The sequence below is a fragment of the Stenella coeruleoalba genome, assembly GCF_951394435.1.
Source record: "Stenella coeruleoalba genome assembly, chromosome: 20".
Taxonomy (NCBI): domain Eukaryota; kingdom Metazoa; phylum Chordata; class Mammalia; order Artiodactyla; family Delphinidae; genus Stenella; species Stenella coeruleoalba.
Genome location: NC_137166.1, coordinates 36,231,866 through 36,258,246, shown reverse-complemented (window position 1 = coordinate 36,258,246; position 26,381 = coordinate 36,231,866). Strand labels below are relative to the sequence as shown.

Below are 26,381 nucleotides of genomic sequence, written 5' to 3'. Positions count from 1 at the left end.
AAAACTGATTTTAAAAATCACATATTGATGTTGAGCATTCTTTCATGTGTTCGTTGGCAGTCTGTATATCTTCTTTGGAGAAATGCAAATCAAAACTACAATGAGATATCATCTCACACACCAGTCAAAATGGCCATCATCAAAAAATCTAGAAACAATAAATGCTGGAGAGGGTGTGGAGAAAAGGGAACCCTCTTGCACTGTTGGTGGGAATGTAAATTGATACAGCCACTATGAAGAACAGTATGGAGGTTCCTTAAAAAACTAAAAATAGAACTACCATATGACCCAGCAATCCCACTACTGGGCATATACCCTGAGAAAACCATAATTCAAAAAGAGTCATGTACCAAAATGTTCATTGCAGTTCTATTTACAATAGCCCGTAGATGGAAACAAGCTAAGTGTCCATCATCGGATGAATGGATAAAGAAGATGTGGCACATATATACAATGGAATATTACTCAGCCATAAAAAGAAACGAAATTGAGCTATTTGTAATGAGGTGGATAGACCTAGAGTCTGTCATACAGAGTGAAGTAAGTCAGAAAGAGAGAGACAAATACCGTATGCTAACACATATATATGGAATTTAAGAAAAAAAAATGTCATGAAGAACCTAGGGGTAAGACAGGAATAAAGACACAGACCTACTAGAGAACGGACTTGAGGATATGGGGAGGGGGAAGGGTGAGCTGTGACAAAGCGAGAGAGAGGCATGGACATATATACACTACCAAACGTAAGGTAGATAGCTAGTGGGAAGCAGCCACATAGCACAGGGATATCAGCTCGGTGCTTTGTGACTGCCTGGAGGGGTGGGATAGGGAGGGTGGGAGGGAGGGAGACGCAAGAGGGAAGAGATACGGGAACATACGTAGATGTATAACTGATTCACTTTGCTATAAAGCAGAAACTAACACACCATTGTAAAGCAATTATACTCCAATAAAGATGTAAAAAAAAAATTACATACTGAAAGCTTCTGGAGGCTTTATACTAATCTGCTTAGGAGGAAGTAATACATTTTATTAAACCTAGAAGTGATGTGAATATGATTCTTGAATTCAGTACCCTTATTAATTTTGAAAAACAAACATTTTACAAAAACCTTACTCTAAACCTATGTATAATTCTATAAAATACCCTAAACAAAAATATTAAAATATTCTTCAGTCTTCAATAAGCTGTGAATGCAGACAACTTCCCTACCCAGAGTTATTACTCATTAACTAAGGATTAGTTAAAGATTTAGAGCATAAGACTTAGCGATGTAGGTTGTAATGTCAGAAACAGGCTATTCTCCCTAGTAACATTTGAACAGATGGAAATTATGTGACATAGCCTACCAAGATGTATTTTGCAAACTACCACTAAACATTCCCCGGCAGAATAGGCATGGAATGTTTTTTCTTTTATTGTAAATTAGGAAGTCTGTTATATTTTCACATTCATGGAAAAGATGGTGATTAACTTCATTTAAAAAAGATTATGGTGAATCATTTGAAGTATAAAACATAAAATTAGTAAGATATTTGATCTAATTTAAAATGATATGAAACCCTTTGTTACAGTTCATAATAAAAATGAAAAACAACAGTGGCTTGAAATGTACAAGTGGATACAGGCCTCTGTACTATCAATCTCCTTGCCCACTAAAGCAGAACATCTGAAATATAATGTAACCCGTCCTTGGTGACTCAGGGTATTAGTGTGAACCTAAATTATTTTATAAAGCTGAGGGTGAAGATGAAAATGCAAATTATACTGAATGGGTAATTAGCTAATTACTGCAAAAGTCCCCAGTAATTCTTTTTTGACAAAGTTCCAGATCCCGACTTGCTTCTGGTCCTCTTCCATCGTTTCATATTGGTAGCCTGAATGTATACCACCAACATACCTCTTGTTTCCAAATTACTAACATAAGAGGCCACGTGCTTGCATATAATCAATCTCCTCTGACAGCAAGACTCAGAAAACTTATGGACTTTATTCATTTGTCCTTAGCTTGCTCCTTCTTTCTCTTGTCAGAGAGACTTTTACTATCTGCCCAAATCATCATTTCTAACCTCTGCTAAAAATGTGTTTTTTTGGTTATATACTACTTCCTTCTAAATTTTTTTCTTACAGGGAAAGAAAAAGGATTCAGATTCTGTGAACTTAGAGTGCTGACTGAAACTGTGTGATCCTGGACAAGTAGTCTGACTTATCTGAGACTGTTTCCATACTTACAAAGTAAAGATAATACCACCCCATAGAAATTACTGTGAAGCAATATGCATGATGATAATCACTTTATAAACTAAAGCCCTTTGCTTCCTGGCATTAACTGACAAGGAATATATTGCATTTGGCCATTTATTGATTTACTTGCCATTTAACAGATTTTGGGAGCTCTCACAGCTGATACTCAGAATCTGCTCCTTTGCTGCTAAAACCCTTTGTTTAAATTTTTTTTTTCTTTTAGTACTTTTAGATTTGGATTCTCTATAAATCCCTGCTGGAAGCTGAGGTTTTGCTTACAATTTCATCCACTTTCAATTTATTAATAACAATACAACTTTTCTTAAATATATTAACATTCTGATTAATATGCAATAGAACAAAGACTAAAAGTCACTCTCTTATATCTTCAGTTAAATGCTAAAAATAAGGAATAAATATGCACTGTATGCGCTTGACAAAATGATAAGTAAATCATTAACACAACTTCTAGACTACAGTACCAGTGTTAAACAAACATGCATTTATTCTGAGCAAATTACAATCTATGTTAGTTTTGAATTTTAAAAAATCATACAATATGGTTTAGAATATTAATTTAAATATGGTTTATCAAATTTTCCTATAGAAACCTAATAGTTACTCAAAATTAGTATTTAATTTTACCTATGACATTAATATTTCTAGGGGAATATTTAGAGAAATGTTTTTTCTAACATATGCATAAAATAAAATTTCTAGTATACCACATATTGGGCAAAAATAAAATTAAACTTTTCATTTTTGTGTACTAGTTTTTCTAGTAACTCTGGCTAATTAAGAAATAATAGTGATTAGAAATCCATAAGGATAAGAGTTTAATTAGATAAATGGTTCTCAAATATTCTTTGTTATAATTTATCCTCCAGTTCCTTTTAAAAAAGTTTTTCAGTTCTATACTAAAGACTTAGGACATAAAATATCTTTTCAGTGTTATTTTACACATGAAATTAAAAAATTCTAAAAACAGAATTATTATTAGCTTAAGAGCACACTATTGGAATAATGTCATTCTAAGTGTGCCTTCTTTCAAAAAAATGAAAATTCAGACAATTAAGACAACATGACTACACACAGAAGATGAGAGTAAACACAGGGCAACTGAGTAGTAATGGGACAGCCAAGGGAAAAAACCATGGCTTTCAGTCAGTGGTGGCACAGATGTAAAATGGCTGACCTCAGACCATGTTATTTTGTTTAGAGTCACTTGCTGCCTCTATAAATGTCACTAATAGAGATCTTTTTCATGTAACATGATTCTAAAGGTTAACTTTCAACAATTAGACTTTTACCATAAAATAAAAAACAAACAGAAAGCCAAATAGCAACTCTCCTCTGAAAACAAAAAAACACAAGTTAACAAGCCAAGGTTTCAGAACTTCTTTTCATGAAACATATACTGTGGATTTTATTCTTAACTGCGTAGTTAATCTCTACCTGATTTTCAAAACCTGAAGAAAAAAGGAGACAGGATTCTCCAGGTAGCAACCCTTGAAATTATAAACTGCAACCCTGTACTACTTCTTAGCAATACAGCAGTCTTGAAATCAGTTAAAAATTATAAAATGCTTTTCAACAAAAGTGAACAGTAGAAAAGGATTATAAGGTACACTATGTCTTATTTTCCTTCTTCTATGTTTCAAAGAAAATATTATGCTGAATTTTCCTAGACAGACATCTCTCAAGTATAGGGCTATTTCTCATCTAGTGATTTAATGAACACTGAAATGCACTCAAATCTATCCTTCAATTCTCATCTATCCCAAAAGAACAAAAAAGAAACCCTGGGTTTTAAACAGTTGCTTTTATAAAAGCATCAAGAGTCTATGACTGTCTTTTACCTTATGTTTCCTATAGAGCCACAGTGTTTGTTCACTGCTGAATTAGCTGTTGATATCATCGTTATTACTGAATGGTAAAGGTAAGTTAAATATTTGATGGTTTGAAGAAGAATATGTTGATAAAGAACTTTTATGACAAAACTATAAATTGTTTGTATGTTTTTCTAAGAATAAGTAATCACATCTTAAATGAATTTAAGATGTAATTTCTTATTCTTTTGAATAGGGTAAATTGTTCAAATTAAAGCAATTTTTACATTTCTTTGTTTTTACGTGCCACTTTAAAAGGAATAAAAATCACATTCAACTCAGAAGTTTCTTTTCGTTACATAAGATCTGTTTCATACACATAAGTTATGAGTGTATATACTACTCTCTATTAAGGATCATGATGCTCATATCCTTAGAAAGTTTTATAAACACAACTCAGAGTGATTATAATTTCAAATCAAGGTCCTTAGAAAAGTTTAAGTACAGACATTTTATAATTTCTATAAATATTTAGGGACAGTCACTAACAATGTGTGGTTTTCTAAAAATCACATTTCTAGATAACATTGTTTGATGTTAAAATCAACAATAGTCTGATTCTTTTTCCAGGAAAGTTATATTGCATCATGAGCCTGGTAGTAAATGTGGAGCTGAATCATCACTAATTTCAGAGCCAACAAATGAATTAATGCTCAGAAGAAAAATTATGGATAGATACAATGTACGAGGCAAGAAAGAATAAGGGGCAAGAAATACAACTAATTGTAATATGAAGAATATAATAAAGCATTGAAATTTGGAAAGAGTCATATTTATGGAATCTGTCAAGATCAGGGTAATTGTGAATTTAACTATTATTCGTTTAGCTACTGGTACCTCTACCTAAGGAAAAAAAAGTAGCAACAACATTCAAAATCATTGATAATGCAATAAATATACTCAGAAATTCTGTATTTACAAATATTATCAATTGTCATGTCGAAATTCTCAACACCATTACAAAACAAGCAACAGTAAGGCAACATTCACTGATAGTAAAGTCAGCATGTGCTAAGTATCTTGCTAATTGTCTCATTTTTTATTTTTACCTCATGTAATTTCCACTACAACTCCATGACAGAGGTGCAGTTACTACTCTCAGTTTACAGATGGGGAGTTTAGGTAATCTGCTCAAGGTCACACAGGTGCTAAGTGGCTGGACTGAGAGCGAAGCCTAGGCTCAACTCTTAACCTCCATGGTCTTCAGACTCAAAATGTAACTGAGTCATTTACTTATAAAAATTTTGACCTTTTAAAGATCAAGTTTTGTTGAATGAAAAATAAGCCTTTTATTGTTCTATAAAACAGAAAAAGAACAGGTATTCTAAGCAGTTGGGAGAAGTTCAGAGCTCACAGTGTTCCTTATTTAAGGAACTGTACCATATTTAGGAGTCATTCAGCTACAAAGTATCACAGTGAAAATATTTCACAACTATTTCTCATTTGACTTAATTTCCATACCTTCCAGATGTATTCTTCAGTATGGCAAGAGCATCTGGATAACCATCCATGTTGTAGTCTCCAATATGAAGGGTAATTGGAATTGGTATTTCAGTTGGTCGTTGTTCATGCACAAATGGCACAAAACCCCAGAGTGTGCCCTTATTGCTAAAATCCTGTAGGACAGGAACCCACTGTGGATTAAGAGAAAAAAAATCAGATTTTATAGTCATTTTAGAAAAAAATTCACCATTTGTAAAACAAATGATCCACGAAAAGTCCTCAAGGTAAGCATCACCTTATTTAAGTTCTTTATCACTACAAAATGGTAGGGTACTATAATTTACTTTGATAAACAGGTAACTTACACTTTGGAAAAAAATCATCTCTTTAAAATTTATCACTAGTCATCTTTCTTTGAACTAGCTCACAGAGCCTTAGAAGGTTTTTCACAGAACCACAAAATCTTAGGATTGAACTGATGCTGATAATCATATACTTGAATTGCCATTTTAAAATGTGTTGAGTGGAAATACAACCTCAAATGAATATTTAAAAAATTACAATATCATGTAATACTGATGTCCTTTCGGAGGACCATCTCAGGAAGAATTAGAACATGACAGTCTCCCTTGTTCTCTTGCTTTGCCTCCTATACATGATGATGACTTTAGTCATCATTCTCAGAGCCAAGCAGCTCTGAGGCTTACCAAACAATACTAGCCCTGACAAGCTCTGCCTGCCCCAGAGAATGAGCTCTGTCACCAAAACAGCTGGAAGCTACATTTTAAATAAATTCTTTATCTCTATATTGATTATAACAAGAACACAGAGAATAGGATCATTTCAAAATGAGCTTTTGGAAATCCCTTTTTCTTGTGAATGCCCCAATCTTTACTTTTAATAACCTAATGCAAACTAAAAATCTGAAGAGTGGAAATCATCACATTAAAATTATAGATGTGCCCATAATTAGCTAAGAGCATGGATACTGGCACATAACCTGGAGATGTCCAAACAGAAGCAGGTGCAGCTGGCTTGAAATGACAGGAGGCCAAACATGCCTACAGATGTTTTTGTCCTTATAAGCAGGTGACTCATATATATAGCTCTAAGCCAGACTACATAAAAAGTGGCCTCTTGAAAAAGGTTTAGAACATAGGATATCCCAAACATTTTCTATGTTATCCAAAGAAAGCATAGTTTGCCAAGGAAAAAGCAAAAAAAGTGGCTTAACTACAAAGACAAATTTACAGAAAACGAGCCGTTTTAAAAAACTGGTCTGCATCTTTAATAAATTTTTCAATCTTTCTTAAAGCAAAAGAGTATTATATAGCATCAAAATGTTTTAATGTTTCATGTGACTCTGAAAAAAACTGCTGGTCTTGTTTTGGAAGAGGATGAGAAATTTCACAAAATGCCAAGTTTTCACAAGTTTCTGAAGAGGTTGATAGTTTATTAATGAGGATAAAGTATTTCTGTTAAGGTAAATGTATTAAGGTCTAAGAAGTAAAATATTTTTCATTAATGTGACGTTCTTAACAGTCAAAAAAGAACTGTGACATTTATCTGCCCAGAGAGAACTGTGTAATTTGAAAATATTCTTACAGTAGTCTGTCACTTGAAGACAGGCTAATAATTACTAGGTTTACTTACAGCTATGAACCAACGATGAAGTGTGACTTGACCTAATATTTTCAATGATTCAAAACTTTAAAAAAGTTCAAGGTAATAAAGGTTATGGGTGTAAGAGTTAAATGCTTTTAGAATGCTGACTGGAGGAAGATTTGTTTTCTTTAGTGTCTTAGTATAAAAAGTGATACTTCCTACCCATAAGGGCTAAAAAAATCAAAATGTAATTCTATCATTTATTACCCCCAAACAGAAAATATAACTCATTAATTCTACTACTATATTACTGGTTTCCATTCAGGTGCTGTCAATATGGAAAAAATCTCAATGTCATAACCTATCATTCCCACATTAATCCTCTGCTGTGATTAACAGATTCTAAATTATTTATCTACAAGCTACAGGTATAAAGTCGGCACGAGAGAATGAAACAGATTTAGATATCACAAATAAAAACAAGATTAGCCTTGAAAATAGGTATGATGTTCTTCTACATAACCCTTTATTATAGCTATAGTGTGTCTTACCATATTCCCAGCATATAAAAGGCTAACAGATCATTTAATTACAGGATCAAGAGTGGGTTTTCTTAACCAGAAATGATTATGCCACTACTTTTTTCTCTCAATAAACCAATAAAAATAGATTTAAATGCATTTCATTAAGTTAAAATAAGGAAGTAAATTTATTTTTGGTTTTTCTCTTTTCTGATTCTTCAGTTACTTCTTCTAACCTCTGAAATTGTTTTCCAAGAACATAACTCTATTTACATTAAGAAACAAGTAGATATACCTGCTTTGTTCTGGATCTTGCTAAGTAAATGGTACTTTTCTGGCAGTTTTTATCTTCACAGCCTGGCAATAAGTGATCCATGTTTCCATCTCCATCTGCCAAAAGAAACAGACACAAAATAGTGTTCTTGTATGACAGATTAAATTTCCTATTTGTTTAAACTCTGCATCAATCTAGATAAACTGAGGAATCTGATGCATGGCTTTGGAGTGCATGTGATTCAATTAAAAAAATTATTCTGGCCCTTACTGTCTATTACCTGGACCATGTCTTGTTTTAAATTGCTCACTCTTCTGTGGTTAAATATTTATCCAATGGTGGAAAAACTCCTCATTTCAGGCTTTGATGTTAAAATTATCAATTAAAAAAATGTAGCTTTTGACCTATTTACATAATTATCATCACTGCCACAGGAGAAAAATAAGCATGCAATAGTAACCCATTATTATGTGGCTTATTTTAAATGTCTTTACAGATAATTTATCTTTACACATACTTTTAAGTCTCTTTTATACAGCATAAACGTCAATTCAAGAGTTATAAAGCTTTCAGCAACTTAGATTCTAAAAAGCACCAATACATTTTTATCAATAAAGAGGCAAATGAAGGGAATACAGACGTCATTTCCAACTGACTGGTTTTTAAACAGCTGCACAATGTTCTGCAAAGACTTCTAGAGATGAGGTTACTGATGAACTTGGAGTCATTTCCTCTAGTGCTCCTTCCTATCTACTGTTCCCTACCTGATGAAGTTTACAGATTTTGATGTCCCAGAGCTAAATCTCTATGGGGACATTCACACAATGGAGTAGTCATGAAGCTTTTAAATTTAGGGCCTAATTTTGTGTTGCTTTAATCACTGATTTATTTGCAATGGCTTAATGTTATCATTTAATATGTGCCTGAGGTAGTACCTTCACTTGGAAGGATATATAAGGTTTACCAATAAAAAAAGTCCATCCTTGCATAGGTTTAAATATTAAGAGAGATATATAACTATAACAAGCCTATCAAGTCTCCAATAATGTATGCACAAAGAAAAAAAAAATTTCAGGCTGTGTGGGATGAAAATCTAGCCAATGGAAGGTGACCTCAGCATGGAAAAGTAAAAGGCACAGCACAGTGAAAAATGAATTTCTTTCATTTAATTTCATAGTTTAATTACTTATGATCCTCATGGTTAATATTCTTTGTGATGACGAACGCTTAGAGGAGTATAACATTAAATAAAATAGTTGAATTAATAATGGAGAGTACAGAGGATACATGTAATATGACAGTATACACATTTGGACTACTGTGAAAAGTTGAGAGAGAGAGAAACAGCAACTCTAGGCAGGAATACTTGGAAAGGAGAAGGCTTTCCAAGGTCATAAACATATATCATAGCTTAAAAAAAAAAAAAAGGAGCTAGCCAAGAGAGAATTAAATGCAAAATGTGATATATAAACAGACTCTAGTAATATCATAGACTTCATTAAACGCCAAACCATTTTACTGCAATTAATGTGGGACTAATCAGAAGAGCAACTACTAAGTCTCTGCCCTTCATTTTTACCCCAATGGCAAAATACTCAGATTAGATTTTGATGTACACTTTTCTTTTCTCCTAGTTTATTTTTCTTCCGAGTAGTTTCCTATTTCCCACAATTATTTTGACCATGACTTGGCTGATACTTAATGCTGGCAAATAACCTTCTGTTAAACATATAACTAACTCACGTCACAACATCATAATCATGCCTTTTAGTAGGAATTATCAGTAATATTTTATAGATATGGTCACAGAAGTCTAGAACTCTATCAGAGAATGTGCTCCTTGTGCTGACTCTAAGCGCTATTTTTTTGATGTTTAGGGTAAGTGGCAGAAAAGCTTTCTGAGAGCCCCACTTCACACGCAAAGGAAATTTTCTCTCTTAAAGGCAACAAACTTTTAAATCTTACATGTTACACTTTTCTGCATGTTTTAAAAAAAAACTTTTTATTTGTAAATAAACTTAAAATTGCAATAATAAACATAGTAAAAGAATTCCTGTAAACACTTTAACCAGATTGACCTATTAACATTTTACCCCATTTATTTGATCTGTGAAATCAGTTTTTTTCTGAACCATAATTATATACATTATAGCCCTTTACCCCTAAATACTTGAGTGTGTATTTCCTAGGAATAGAGATATTCTCTTAACCACAGTACAACTATCAATTCACACAGATACTTTTATCTATTGTACTATATTCTAATTTTGTCCATTGACGTAATAATGTCATTTGTAGCATTTTTGCCCCTCTAACACAGGATCCAGTCTAGGAGTAGGAATTACATGTAGTCGTTATTTTTAGCCTTCTTTAATCTAGAATATTTTCTTTTTTTAAAAAAAATTTTTATAGGTTTTTTTCTTTTAAATAAATTTATTTATTTATTTATTTATTTTTATTTTTGGCTGCATTGGTCTTCGTTGCTGTGCGCGGGCTTTCTCTAGTTGCAGTGATTGGGGCTACTCTTAGTAGCGGTGTGCAGGCTTCTCATTGCGGTGGCTTCTCTTGTTGTGGAGCACGGGCTCTAGGCGCATGGGCTTCAGTAGTTGTGGCACGCAGGCTCAGTCGTTGTGGCTCGCAGCCTCAGTAGTTGTGGCTCATGGGCTCTAGAGAGCAGGATGAGCAGTTGTGGCGCACAGGCTTAGTTGCTCTGTGGCATGTGGGATCTTCCCGGACCAGGGCTCGAACCGGTGGTCCCCTGCATTGGCAGGTGGAATCTTAACCACTGTGCCACCAGGGAAGTCCCTAGAATATTTTCATAGCCTTTTACAATCTGCGTATCTTTTTTTTTTTTTTTAACCTCGGACTACAGGAATCTTTTACTTTTCCAATAAGTTATTATACCTACAGAAGGAAGTAGTTTCAGAAAAATCAGTTTCACATGAGGCAGAGGCACAAGGCTAGGAACTAGTAATAAGCAAATTCTCTGAAAAACAATGAGACTAAGAGGAATGTCATGCTGACAGAGGTACCAGTCTGTGAACTTGGCACACATTCCTTAAAGAAGTCCCAGGAATTATTAACTATGAACTGCCTTCTCCTCAGAACTTCAGCCCATTATATATCTAGAGTTTTCTTAAAGGCTAAAATTCCTTCTCAAAGCCTCAACAGAAACTGTGACAGAAGGAATGGCATTTTGATTAACTCATTTCATAAAATGCAGTATAAAATTTGGCCTTTTGAATGGCGGACCAGTAGAGACTAAAGTACACACTAAACACATGTTAATTTCCATCTGATGTTAACCTTAGCCAAATTTCAAAAGAAATTCTCTTCTAAAACAGATAATTTTAATGAGATAGATTTAATGAGTCAAACTGATTTTCTGAAAAATTTTAATTTTAAAATCAAGAGAACACTAAAGTCTTCATAAAAATGGATTATAATGAATTTTGGTATAATAATTTTTGTTTTTAATTAAGCAGAGGACAAAGAAGAAGATATACAAGAGAAAGGGTCACATTTATATTATGTTTCCTCTTAAACATTCATAACATTTTCAGTCTCATGAAATTAAATGACCTGTGGTATGGCTTAAGCAAATTACAGCTCATTGTTCTGGCCCCAGATTACCCATCAACTCTGTAAACCACAACTTCTCTAATGCAGTGATTCTCAAAGTGTGGTTCCCCGTCCCACAGCCTCAGCATCACTGGGGAACTTGTTAGAAATGTCGATTCTTATGCCTCTGTCCAGATCTAATGAATCAGAACCTCTAAGGGTAGGGCACAGCAATGCATATTTTCATAATCCCTCTGGTTGAAACGCTGGTCTTCCACTGACACCAGGGGGTGCTACACGTACCCTATTTCTGTCTTAATCATGCACCTCCATTAACGACAAACTTCTTTTGCTAATCAAATTCTACTATTCATTTAGGACTCAGTATGTATCTTGCTCCAGCCTCTTGAGACTGAATTCAAGTCACCTTTTGCAAATTTTTGTACCTCTTGGGCAGGTCAACTCATTATGGCAGCGAAACAAGTACTACTACATAAAATAATTGTTTTTGATGAACGTCTTGCCACTCCATGAGAGTGTATGGAGATTTTAATGTAATGGTAAGAAGGTAGGACTAAGATCAGTTAGATTTAGATTTTTAACCTGGCTTAACTCCTAATAAGTAATTAGACATGTACTTTTGGGGAAAAAAATACTGAAAAATATTTTTAAAATATTAGGATTTGGGGAACAGGTACTTCTGTATTTTTTAGGACTGCTCAAGAAGTATTCAGGTTTTCAGAAATGTCTTTTTCCTACTCTTGTCCCCAGCTCCCCTCCACAGTGGCAACCACCATAGCAGTTTTTCTTGTGTATCCTTCACCACACAGGCTATGCATACACATATACTATATACAATTCTGTACAATTGTAGTGTACACTACACTTTTTGGTACCTTCAACTTTTGATTTAATATATCTTTGAGAGCATTCCACAGTGATAAATTTATATCTGCCTCATATATAGTATACATTTACATTTTATGGGTATATCTCAATATAGCCAATTCTCTACTGATGTACAAACACTGAGTTGTTTCCAATCTTCTGGTAATCAAAAAAATCCAACAATGAATAACTTTGCACATATAATATCTCATATTTGAGAGATTATAGTATAAATTCCTAAAATGGAAATTACTGGTTCAATGATTGTATGTAATTAAAATTTTTATTTTAATCTCCATAGAGGAGCAGTTTTCAAACTAGTCTCAAGAATCCTTTATACTCTTAAAGACTGAGGACCCCAATAAGCTTTGTTTATGTGGGTAATATCTGTGGGTATTTCTATGGGTATTAACTTGAAATTAAGACTAAGAAATATTTATATATTTAAGTGAAAATACAAACCATAAATATATCACATATAAACATAACTAATATTTTCATGAAAAATAACTGTTTTCCAAAACAAAGACATTTTGTGAGAAGAATGGGATTATCTGGCCTAGCAGAGAAAACCTGGATTTTCATACTGCTTTTGTATTCAATCTGTTGTTTTGGTTGACAAATATGAAAATATGTAGTTGGAGGAAGTATTTTAACAGCCTTTTCAGATAACTCTAATATTCTTCAATGCTACGATCAAAACTCAACAAGTGACAATTTCTTAAAAATTTCTTGCAATGAAGAATCTAAACCTGTTTCAATGAACATTTCTTACTCTGTTAATTAAAATCCAGTAGTCCATCTTGCACTTTGAATGGGTGTTTAACCAATGTATAACTTTGTAAAATCACACATCAAACATTTAGAAGACAGTGTTTCATTGAGTTATGTAGATTTTGCAAATGCTGAAACATTTCATTACACAATATAAAAAATTCAGATTCGTTAATATCACCACCAATCTCATCAAAAAAGTCTTTAGGTACTGAAAAGCTGTCAGCTCATGGTAGCAGATAAAAAGTTTTCCCAAATTCCAATTTTTGCTTGAAAGATCAAATTTTATCATTGGCACCTTCCCATCAGTTGTTTTCTTGAAGTCTCAAGCTCACTTTGTTCATTGTAGAGAAAATGGCTACCAAATCCCCAAGTCTGAAAAACCATAGTTTGTCTGTCAGTTGTTTTTCAAGCAAAAAATGGTGAAAATGGTATTACATGAAAAAAAAAAAAAGGAGTTAGTTCAGTTTGCAACTCAATCACACCAGTGTTTTTCATTAAGATGACCACCATACTCTGTGCAGAAGTGTTTTATGCATACGTCTTGTTTCCTGACAGTATTAAAAAGGTGTGTAGTCAAGGGTTGAGATCAAATAAAATTAATATTTTTTGCTTCATCAATAAACACTCTTAAGAGAAACTATTTTTCTTATTTTCTTTTTCTTTCTCTTCCTTCTTTATTTTAATACTGTGAGTATATGGTGGTGAAGAATACAATGAATGGTAATAAAGTTTGGTGCCACTGTTTTGATTTGTGCCAAATGGCAGCAGCTTTACACACCACTGCTTTCATATCATCATCAGTCAACAGGGTGAAAAAGGCAAATAATATCTCAGTGTTGTTATGAAGGTAATTTTGATCTAGTGGACCCCCTGAAAGAGTTGCAAGAAAACCTCTCCCCACCCCTTGGGATCCATACTTTGGACCACACTTTGAAAAACTTTGCCAGAAAGGTTGCACCAATAAGCAAATTATCAAATATTTTGATTTTTGCCACGCTGATTAATGAAAATGGTATTTCATTGTGGTTTTAGTTTTCTTACTAATTATGGTGTTTGTCTTTTTAAAATTGAAGCATAGTGGATTTACAATATTATATTAATTTCAGGTGTACAACAGTGATTGAGTATTTTTATAGATTTTACTCCATTTAAAGTTATTGCCAAAAAAAGGCTCTATTTTCCTGTGCTGTACAATATATCTTTGTTGATTAATTATTTTACACATAGTAGTTTGTGTCTCTTAATTCCATATCCCTATCACGCCTCAGGCACTTAGACTGGAAGAATTAATATTAAGATATCCATACTACCCAAAGCAATCTACAGAGTTAACACAATCCCTATCAAAATACCCATGACATTTTTCACAGAACTAGAACAAATAATCCTAAAATTCATATGGAACCACAAAAGACCCTGAATTACCAAAGCAATCTTGAGAAAAAAGAAGAAAGGTGGAGGCATCACGCTCCCTGACTTTAGACTATACTATAAAGCTACAGTAATCAAAATAGCATGATAGTGCACAATAAAAAGACACACAGATAAATGGAACAGAATAGAGAACCCAGAAATAAACCCACCTATCTATGGTCAATTAACCTACGACAAAGGATGTAAGAATATACAATGGAAAAAAAAAGTCTCTCCAGTAAGTGGTAATGGGAAAACTGGACAGCTATATATAAAAGAACAAGATTAGAATATTTCCTCACACCATTTATAAAAACAAACTCAAAATGGATTAAAGACCTAAATGTAAGACCTGAAACCAAAAAATTCCTGGAAGAGAACATGGGCAGAACACTCTTTGTTGGTCTTTTTTTTTGTCCTGCTGCTAATTTGTAGGAATCCTTTTAACATTAAGAAAATTATTATTTTGTCTGTGATTTACTAACACTTTCCTTTACAGCTTCTAGGTATTGCTAACAACTTAGTAAGGCTTTTCCAATTCACAGTACTTTGGGACATTACTTTTACTTTGAAGTCTTAGATTCACCTGGAATTTATTTTAGCTTATGATGTGAGTTATGACTTTTTAACAGATGGATATATCCAGTTGTCTCACACCACTTACTGAATGATCTATCATTTTCAGAAAGAAACTCAATTTCTCTTATATTATTTATCTTTATCTGTAAAATGATCAATAGGAACATAATTTGGCCACAGAAAGGGGTCATTGTGAGAATGAAATGTGGGGGAAATAACCTGGGGAAAATGACACAGCAGTAAACAATCATAAAGGAGTATATTATCCCTATATACTCCTTCTATCACTTGTGGTATGCTGTGTGTACTTAGGACAGTGGTATACTCTGTGTGGGTAGGTGGGCAAGAGAGTAAAAAAGCATAACTCCCAGAAGAATAGAGGGTTTTTTCTTCAGAGTGCTCACTTCCAGGACTCACTGTAATGCTTCCAGCAGGAAACACTGAAACATTTGATCATGAAAAATGAAAGCAATAATTTAGGATTTGACGAATGTTACTCCACAGATGGTGGAAAAAAACTGTAAGTAGATGGCTAAATATTTTGATCTATAACCTGGAACTCTGAGTTCAATAATAAAAATAAATCAGTGATTTCTGAATTATAGAGTAGAACACATCATGACAGCTCAAATGGGGAATAAGTCAAAATGACTCCTTCCACCATCTGGAAAATTTACTCATGGATGGCTATAGCATACACAAGATATAAATATTACAAGTCACACAACTAATTAATGGCAGAAGGTTCTAAACAGAATTCAAGGCTTTCTTTAACTTTTAAAATATGGGACCCAATGCTGAAAGATATCTATACAGAGTTTCTAAAACTGCATTTCTTGCCAAAATGGACCCAGAATGTAGGTAGAAGTAACAGCTTTTCCATTACATTTGTCAAGAGACATGCGAGACATATGACAGAAAATGTATTCATATATTCTATATTTTTTGTTATTCATTAATATAAAATTGGAAATACACATACTAAAAAAAAATTTCCTGTTCACTTCCACTATAATACAGTAAGTCCCCTACATGAACCTTCAAGTTGTGAACTTTCAAAGATGCGAACATGCATTCTATCAATGTCAGGCGTGAGTGAAATTGCAGCTTGCCGTCTGTCTCCTTTTGCTGAGGATCCTTCAGCTCTACCATCTCCTCTCCCTCCTCCAGTCAGTAACTCTTCTTGCCTGTTCACTCAATGCCAGCCCCTGTACGCCAGCTGTTGTACTGTACTACTGTACTTTTCAAGGTACTGTACTGTAAGATTAAAAATGTTTATTTTTTGTTTGTTTTTATATAATTATTGGTGTGAAAAGTATTATAAACCTATTACAGTACAGTAGTATATAGCCGATTGTGTTAGTTGGGTACCTAGGCTAACTTTGTTGGACTTACGAACATATTAGACTTATCAATAATGTCTTCTTAGAATGGAACTCGTTCGTATGTAGGGGACTTACAGTATATGAAGTATATCACTTAATATTTTCCCGAAGAACACATCCTTAATGTAAGAGACATTATTGGCACAGAAATACATTGAATATGATATAAAAACGATTACATTACAGCAGCCAGATTAGATTCTTTGGGGAAATAAAATTCAGACTTTTAAAATAAATGATGAATAGTATAAAAAAATAGGGGGCATGCATGGAAATGTTTGATTTCTTTTTTTTTTCAATGCTCATGAACCAAACTGTGACAATAAGAAACAGGTGCTATAAAACACACATATACACACACAGGAAAAGAAGAACATGTCACCTTATCATCTGGAAGGTACAAATTTCCTTTCTTCAAAATATTCATTTTTAAATAACATAAACTGCAGATTTATGAATACATATATAAGTTTGCTTATTTTTCTTCAGATTTTAAATAGCATCCAGGTTGACTTTCAAGTTACGCTCATATAAATATATATTAATATACTTAGGTGATTAAAGACGAGTCTACAGAGTGCCAGGGCCTTAACAGAACTCAGTGGTAAGAAACACATATTGTGAAGGAATATGAACATGATCAGAACGGAAATATTGTAGTTCTTTAATAAGATGCTGCTGGTTCCTAACAGACCTGGTAATGCTGGAAATTTTGAGGTGGGGTCAAGGATATAGAAAGTTAACTGAATTTGTTTTAACATAGGTTTAGGCTTTGTGAGTAGCTGGTCATGAAATAGAACTTTCATGATGACTTCTTTTTCTCTTGCAAGTCTAATAACTGTTCTTTTTGAAATGATAAAATATTTTTCATTGTCAATTTTAGCACCTAAATATCCATCAGGTTTCAATAATGTCTCCAGGATACCATCTACTGATGCTTTTCTGCTTTGTTGAATATACTGATTCTTTGACTACTATGTTTTAATAATTCTTTTCCTAATTAAGGATATAAAGCAAACTAATGATGTATTTATTCAACTTCCTGTTCTGAGATCCTCCTGCTCTATTATGTGGATAGAGGTAAAAGCCAACTGTTTTAGTGAGTGAAGAGGTAACAGGTGAAGAGGCCAAAATCAGCCCACTCATCAGTGGGTAAAGGATGGTAGAAATGTCTCCTAAATATTCTTATGTGGCAATGCCTTGTTTATTTTACTTTTAGAAGCTGGGAAGAGGGTGAAGAGAATGTTGGATTAGATTATTCTCAAGTAGTGGGATTGCTGGGTCATATGGTAGTTCTGTTTTTAGTTTTTTAAGGAACCTCCATACTGTTCTCCATAGTGGTTCTATCAGTTTACATTCACACCAACAGTGCAGGAGGGTTCCCTTTTTACCACACTCTTTCCAGCATTTACTCTTTCTAGATTTTTTGATAATGGCCATTCTGAATGGTAGAATTGAGTATTTACTATGTTCAAAACATTGTTATAAGTTTTATACTTGTATTATCTCCTTTAAACTTCATAAAACCCCTATTGTGTTATTATCCTATACTATTTCCCCCATTTAACAGAAGAAGAAACAGGTACCAAGAGGTTAAGTCTTTTAAAGTCTTTATTGAATGTTACAATATTGCTCCTGTTTCATGTTTTTGTTTTTTTGGCTTCAAGGCATGTGGGATCTTAACTCCTTGACCAGGGATCAAACCCACACCCCCTGCTTTGGAAGGCAAAGTCTTAACCAATGGACCTCCAGGGAAGTCTTAGGTTCTTAAATGTAATCCCCATGGTAACACAAACACACAAAATCTACAAAATATATGCAGAAGAATATGAGAAGGGAAGCAAAATAGTTCACTACAAGTCAACTAACAAAAAAGAAAGAAATGAGGACATTTCTTCATGGATTAAACTCTCCAATCAAAAGGCAGAGACTGGCAGAATGGATTAAAAAAAAAAGAGGTCTATTTATAAGCTATTTACAAGAGACACGGTGTAGATCCAAAGTCACAAATAGGTTGAAAGTGAAAGAACTGAAGAAGATATTCCATGCAAATAGTAACCAAAGTGAGCTGGGGATGCCACCTTAGTATCAGAGAAAATAAACTTTAAGTAAAAAAAACTGGCAAGAGACAAAAAAGGACATTATATATTGACAAAAGGGTCAATTCATCAAGAAGATATAACAAATGTAAGCATATATACACCAAAAAGCAGAGCCTCAAAGTATATGAATCAATCACTCACAGAACTGAAAGGAGAAACAGAGTTCTACAATAATAGTTGGAGACTTCAATACCCCACTTTCTGTAATGCAGAACATCTAGACAGAAGATTAAAAAGAAAATAGAGTACTTAAACAACACTAAAAAGCCGACTAGACCTAATTGACATGTATAAAACACTGATCAACAACAGCAGAATGTACATTCCCCTCAGGTGCACATGGAACATTCTCCAGGGTAGATCAAAAGTTATTCCACAAAACAAGTCTCAATAAATTTAATAAAACTGAAATCATACATAGTATATTCTCTGGCTGCAATGAAATGAAGCTAGAATTCAATACCAGAATGAAACAAATATTCACAAATACATGAAAATTAAATGACATACTTGCAAATAATTAATGGGTCAAAGAAGAACCAAAAGGGAAATTAGAAAACAGTTAATGAGATGAATGAAAATAAAAAGACAACGTATTCAAAGTTATGGGATACAGTGAAAGCAGGGCTCAGAGGTAATTATATCTGTAAATTATTTATTTATTTGTTTGTTTAAATTGAGACTTTTTAAAAAAGAGTAGTTTCAGGTTCACAGCAAAATCGAGGGGAAGATATAGTTAATATATCTCTTGCCCTCACACGTTCATAGCCTCCCCCATTATCAACATCTCCCTTTAGAGTGGTACATTTGTGACACTTGATGATCCTACACACCATAATTACCCAAAGCCCATAGTTTACATTAGGGTTCAGTCTTGGTGTACATTCTATGAGTTTCGACAAATGTATAATGACATGTAGCCATCATTATGATATCATACAGCGTATTTTCACTGTCCTAATAATCCTTGGTGCTCTGCCAATTCATCCCTCCATCCCCCAATCCTGGCAATCACTGATCTTTTTTACTGTCTCCTATAGTTTTGCCTTTTCCAGAATGCCATATAATTGGAACTGTACAATATGTAGCCTTTTCTGATTGGCTTCTTTCACTTAGTAATATGCATTTAAGGTTCCTCCATGGCTTTTAATCGCTTGAAATAGCTGTAAATTTAATGCCTACATTAAAAAGTAAGAAAGATCTGAAATCAATGAATTAAGTATATACCTTGATGAATTAGAAAAAAAGTGAACTAAACCTAAAGCAAGAAAAAGAAAGAAAATAGTAATAACTATAGTGTAGATAAAGAAAAGAGAGGATAGAAAAGAGAATCAATAAAACTAAAAGTTGCTATTTTGAAAACATCAAAAGAATTTACAAACCTGTAGCTAGACTGAAAAAGGAAAAAGAGCAAAGATGCAAATCACTAACATCAGGAATGAAAGTGGGTACATAATTGCTGCCTTTAAAGAAATAAAAAGCAGTATAAGAGAATAGTTTAAAAAACTGTAATGCCAAGAAATCAGATAATCTAGATGAAATGGACAAATTCTTAGAAACACACAAATTACCAATCTGACTCAAGAAGAGGTAGAAAATCTCAACTGATCTATAACGAGTAAAAAGATTGAATCATTAATCAAAAATTTCACAACTAAGAAATCCAAGCAGATAGCTTCTCTGGATTTAAATTAGTATTTAAAGAAGAATTAGCACCATATTCTCAAACTCTTTCAGAAAACAGAAGATGAGAGAACACTTTATAATTCATTCTATGAGGCCAACATTATCCTGATACGAAAGTCAGATAAAGACAAAAAGGGAAAATAATTACACACCAGTATTTATTATAGTAAGTCCCCTACATACGAATGAGTTCCGTCTGAGAGCACGACTGTATAAGCCCAACAAAGTTAGCCTAGGTACCCAACTAACACAATCAGTTAAATAGTACTGTACTGTAATAAGTTTATAGTAATTTTCACACAATAATAACATAAAAAACAAAGAAACAGAAAAACAAAGAAAACATTTTTAATCTTACAGTACAGTACCTTGAAAAGTACAGTAGCACAGTACAACAGCTAGCACACAGAGGCTGGCATCAAGTGAACAGGCAAGAAGAGTTACTGACTGGAGGAGGGAGAGGAGGTGGGAGATAGGAGAGCTGAAGGATCGTCAGCAATAGGAGATGGAGGGCAAGCTGCAATTTCAGTCACACCTGATGTTGATGGCACAGGTTCTGGTTCCATGCTGGATTCAATTCGATCTACCCTCTTGAAAAAACGATCCAGTGATGTCTGAGTAGTAGCTCTTTTTTCTCCTCACAGATGACATGGTAGCACTGGATTGCATTCTAAATGGCTGCACAACTATTGTGTACCGTTCTGCATTCAGGTCCTGTGCCTCAAAAACTAACAGTGCCTCCTCAAGTGAAGAAAATCCCCTTGCTGTTACCTCCGTCGTGAATCTCGTCAGTTCTTCAGTTACTTCTTCTTCCTCTTGTCTCTCTTCGTCCTTTCTCTGAGCCTCCAATTCTATCAGGTCTTCATTAGTAAGCTTCTTGTGTTGCACAGCAAGGAGTTCAGGGAAGTTGTCCTCTCGCAGATCTAGCTCCAGCTTCTTGCTGACGTTCAGTAAGTTGCTGAAGACCTCTTTGGACTCCTCATCCACCTTCTCAAATGCACAAAAATCGTGAACAAACTGCCGGCAAAGGTTCTTCCAAAGTCCATTCATGGTGATGGCCTTAACCTCATGCCAAGAAAAGTCAGTGTTTTTTATGGCCTTGTAGATGTTATAGTCCTTCCAAAACTGTCACAAGGTTGTTCCTGATTTATCACTTGCCTTTACTGCCTGACTAAAAGTGTGACATAAATAGTATTTCTTGAAAGTTGCTATTAACTCCCTGGTCCATAGGCTGGATGAGCGACGTAGTATTCGGTGGCAGATGCACAACTTTGATGTTGGGATGAAAGCAGTCCATGAATAGGGGCTGGCCTGGAGAACTGTTGAGTAGCAAAAGAATGTTGAATGGGACATCCTTCTCTAAGCAATATTTCTCTACCTCCAGGATGAAGTAGTGGAAAAACCAGTCCTGGAAAATGGCCTGTGTAGGCCAGGCTTTGGGGATACTCTTCCACACAACAGGAAGAGAGCCCTTGGCTATGTTTTAAAGGGCTCTTGGGTTCTCTGAATGATAAACTAAGAAAGGCTTCATCTGCCTATCACCAGAAGCACTGCCACCAAACAACAGAGTTAGCCTATTCTTTGCTGCTTTATAGCCTGGCATCAACTTTTCCTCCTTACTGATGTAACTTCAATCTGGCATCCTCTTCCAGTACAGTGCTGTCTCATCGACATTAAAAACCTGCTTGGGTAAATACATGCTTTCGCTGCTTCACCACTTACTTTTATGTTGTGAAGGTACTTTTATGTTGTGAAGGTTGTCTCTAGCCTTGAACGGATTAAACCAGCCATGGCTGGCATTAAAAGATGCGCCCTCTGATTCTTCACTGTGTTTCTTCTTCAAGTCTTCATAAAAGCTTTTAGCTTTCTCTTGAATCAGCATTAAGCTGAGCAGGACTCGACGCTGATGCTGATCCTGCATCCATATACTGAGAAGTTTCTCCATCTCCTCCATCACTTTTCCATGCTTCTTTGATATTATTGTCGACATCATTGGCACAGCAGACGTCACATGTTCTATGATCTTGTTCTTGTTCTTTAGAATCGTGCCAATGGTTGAACAATACATGTTATGAGAATGAGTGATGTCTGTCATCTTTTTGCCTAGCTCCACTCTCTTAATTATTTTCACTTTTGTTTCCAATGATATTGCTTGGTGCTTCTTAGCAGTACCAGCTACATCACCATTGCTTTTATGTTTGCTTCCAGACATCCTGGGCTTGAAATAATGGTACTGTACTACTTACTGTACTCTATACAGTACTGTATAGTAGAGTACACAAAAGCACAACCACTTGTAGAGGATGTATGTACATGACAATGTATGCCAAACACATGAACCAACTTACATGACTGGACATGCAAACACACGTTCGCATCTTTGAAAGTTTGCAACGAGAAGGTTCATATGTAGCGGACTTACCGTATATACAATAAAATACTTTTCAGCTATAAAAAGAAGGAATTTCTGCCATTTCCAACAACATGGTTGGACCTGGAGGGCATTATGCTAAGTGAAATAAGTCAGATGGAGAAAGACAAATACCATATGATCTCACTTACATGTGGAATCTAAAAGAAAGCTGAACTCAGAGATACAGAGAACAGTTTGGTGGTTGCAAGAGGTGGGGGATGTGTGAAATGGATGAAGGTGCTCAAAAGGTATAAACTTGCAGTTATAAATAAGTCCTGGGAACGTAATGTGCAGCATGGTGACCATAGTTAACAATATTGTATTGTTTACCTGAAAGTTGCTTAGAGAGTAGATCTTAAAAGCTCTTATGTGTATATATATATATATATATATATATATATATATATATATATATATATATATATCAAATCATTATGTTGTACACCTAAAACTAATACAATGTCATATGTCAATTATATATCAATTAAAACAAAAAACACCATAATATGGTACTGGCATAAGGACAGACACACAGACCCATGGAACAGAACTGAGACAGAAATAAACACAAATATCCATGGACAATTGACAAGGATGCTAAGTCCATTTGATGGGGAAATAATAGTCTCTTCAATAGATGGTGCTGGGGTAACTGGGTTTCCACATGCAAAGAAATCAACTGGATCTCCAACTCACATCATGTACAAAAATTAACTAAAAATGAATTGACCTAAATATAAGGCACTAATGAAAGGCCTCAGGTGGTGGAGTAGAAGAATGTGAGCTCACCCCTTCTTATGAAAAAACCAAAATCACAAAATCACTGTCACAGAACAGAATAAAGAAAAAAGATATTATACAGAATGAAGTAAGTCAGAAAGGGAAAAACAAATATTATAATATTAACACATATATGTGGAATCTAGAAAAATGGTACAGATGAACCGGTTTGCAGGGCAGAAATTGAGACACAGATGTAGAGAACAAATGTATGGACACCAAGGGGGGAAAGTGGGGGGTTCGGGATGGGATGAATTGGGAGACTGGGATTGAAATATATACACTAATATGTATAAAATAGATAACTAATAAGAACCTACTGTAGAGCACAGAGAACTTCACTTTGCTGTACATTAGAAACTAACACAACATTGTAAAACAACTATACCCCAATTACAAAAAAAAGAATTAAAAGAAATGAAGACAGTCTAAGAGACCTCTGGGACATTAAACACACCAACATTCGCATTATATGGGTCCCAGAAGGAAAAGAGAGAGAAAAAGAACCTGAGAAAATATTTGAAGACGTAATAGCTGAAAACTTCCCTAACATGGGAAAGGAAACAGTCACCCAAGTCCAGGAAGTAAAGAGAGTTCCAGGCAGGATAAACCCAAGGAGAAACAAACCGAGACACATAGTAATCAAATTGACAAAAATTAAAGACAGAAAAAATATTAAAAACAACAAGGGAAAAGTAACAAATAACTTATAAGGAACTCCCATAAGGTTACTGGATGATTTCTCAGCAGAAACTCTGCAGGCCAGAAGGGAGAGGCATGATATATTTAAAGTGATGAAAGGTAAGAACCTACAACCAAGAACACTCTACCTAGCAAGGCTCTCATTTAGATTTGATGGAGAAGTCAAAAGATTTGCAGACAAGCAAAAGCTAAGAGAATTCAGCACCACCAGACAAGCTCTGCAACAAATGCTAAAATTAATTCTCTAAGTGGAAAACAAAAGGTTACTACTAGAAACAAGAAAATTAGGAATGGAAGAGAGCACCATGTAAAGGCAAATATAAAGTAAAGGTAGGAATCATCTAAATACAAATATGATACCAAAACCAGCAACTATGAGGAAAGCACAAATGCAGGATGTTGGAAATGCATTTGAAATTAAAAGACTAGCAATTTAAAACAATCCTGTTTATATATAGACTGCTATATCAAAATCTCTTGGTAAATGCACACTGAAAATCTACAATAGATACACACAACAAAGAGAGAAAGGAATCCAAACACAACACTAAATAAAGTTAGTCATCAAATCCCAAGAGAAGAGAACAAAGGAGGAAGGGGAAGAAAAAAGACATACAAGAACAAATCCAAAACAATTAAGAAAATGATAACAGGAACATACATATTGATTATTACCTTAAATGTAAATGAGTTAAATTCTTCAACCAAAAGACACAGACTGGCTGAATGGATACAAAACAAGACCTGGAGACATACTGTCTATAAGAGACCCACATCAGATCTAGGGATAGAGACAGACTGAAATTGAGGGGATGCAAAAAAGGTATTCCATGGTAATGGAAATCAAAAGGAAGATGGAGTAGCAATACTCATATCAGACAAAATGGATGTTAAAATAAAGACTGCTACAAGAGACAAAGAAGGACACTACATAATGATCAAGGGATCAAACCTAGAAGAAGACATAACAATTGTAAATATTTATGCACCCAACACAGGAACACCTCAATATGTAAGGCAAATACTAACAGATAAAAGGAGAAATTGACAGTAACACAGTAATAGTAAGGTAATATAACACCCCACTTTAATCAATGGACAGATAATCCAGACAGAAAATGAATAAGGAAACACGGGCCTTAAATGACACATTAGAGCAGATGGACTTAATAGATATTTATAGAGCATTCCATCCAAAAGTAGCAGAATACACATTCTTCTCAAGTGCACATGGAACATTCTCCAGGATTTATCACATGCTGAGCCACAAAGTGAGCCTTGGTAAATTTAAGAAACTGAAATCATATCAAGCATCTTTCTCGACCTCAAAGCTATGAGATTAGAAATCAACTACAAGAAAAAAATTGTAAAAAAACACAAACACGTGGAAGTTAAACAATATGCTACTAAACAACCAATGCATCACTCAAGAAATCAGACAGGAAATAAAAAAATATCTCGAGACAAGTGAAAACGAAAGCACAAAGATACAAAACCTATGGGATGTAGCAAAAGCAGTTCTAAGAGGGAACTTCATAAGAATACAATCTTACCTCAGGAAACAAGAAAAATCACAAATAAACAACCTAACTTTACACCTAAAGCAACTAGAGAAACAAGAACAAAATCCAAAGCTAGCAAAACGAAAGAAATCATAAAGATCAGAGCGGAAATAAATGAAATAGAAATGAAGAAAACAATAGAAAAGATCAATGAAACTAAAAGCTGGTTCTTTGAAAAGATAAACAAAATTGATAAAATTTTAGCCAGACTCATCAAGAAAAATAGGGAGAGGACTCAAACCAATAAAATTAGAAATCAATAAGGAGAAGTTACAATGGACACCACAGAAATACTAAGGAGCATAAGAGACTATATGCCAATAAAATGGACAACCTTGAAGAAATGTACAAATTCTTAGAAAGGTACATTCTCCCAAGACCGAACCAGGAAGAAACACAAAACATGAACAGACCAATCACAAATACTGAAACTGAAACTGTGATTAAAAAACTCCCAACAAGCAAAAGTCCAGGACCAGATGGCTTCACAGACAAATCCTATCAAACATTTAGAGAAGACTTAACACCTATCCTTCTCAAACTCTTCCAAAAAATT

General features: G+C 34.3%; 1 protein-coding gene across 1 annotated transcript in view; it reads right to left on the bottom strand.

Moving 5' to 3' along the window:
• Positions 1–26,381, bottom strand: part of ITFG1 (integrin alpha FG-GAP repeat containing 1) — a 236,527-nt gene that overhangs the window by 113,609 nt on the left and 96,537 nt on the right. Inside the window, exons 9-10 of the mRNA XM_079906277.1 lie at positions 7,999–8,093; positions 5,596–5,768 (exon numbers count right to left, since the gene is read on the bottom strand). Of these exons, the coding sequence (XP_079762403.1) occupies positions 5,596–5,768; positions 7,999–8,093 (268 nt within the window). The remainder of the gene's footprint in view (positions 1–5,595; positions 5,769–7,998; positions 8,094–26,381) is intronic.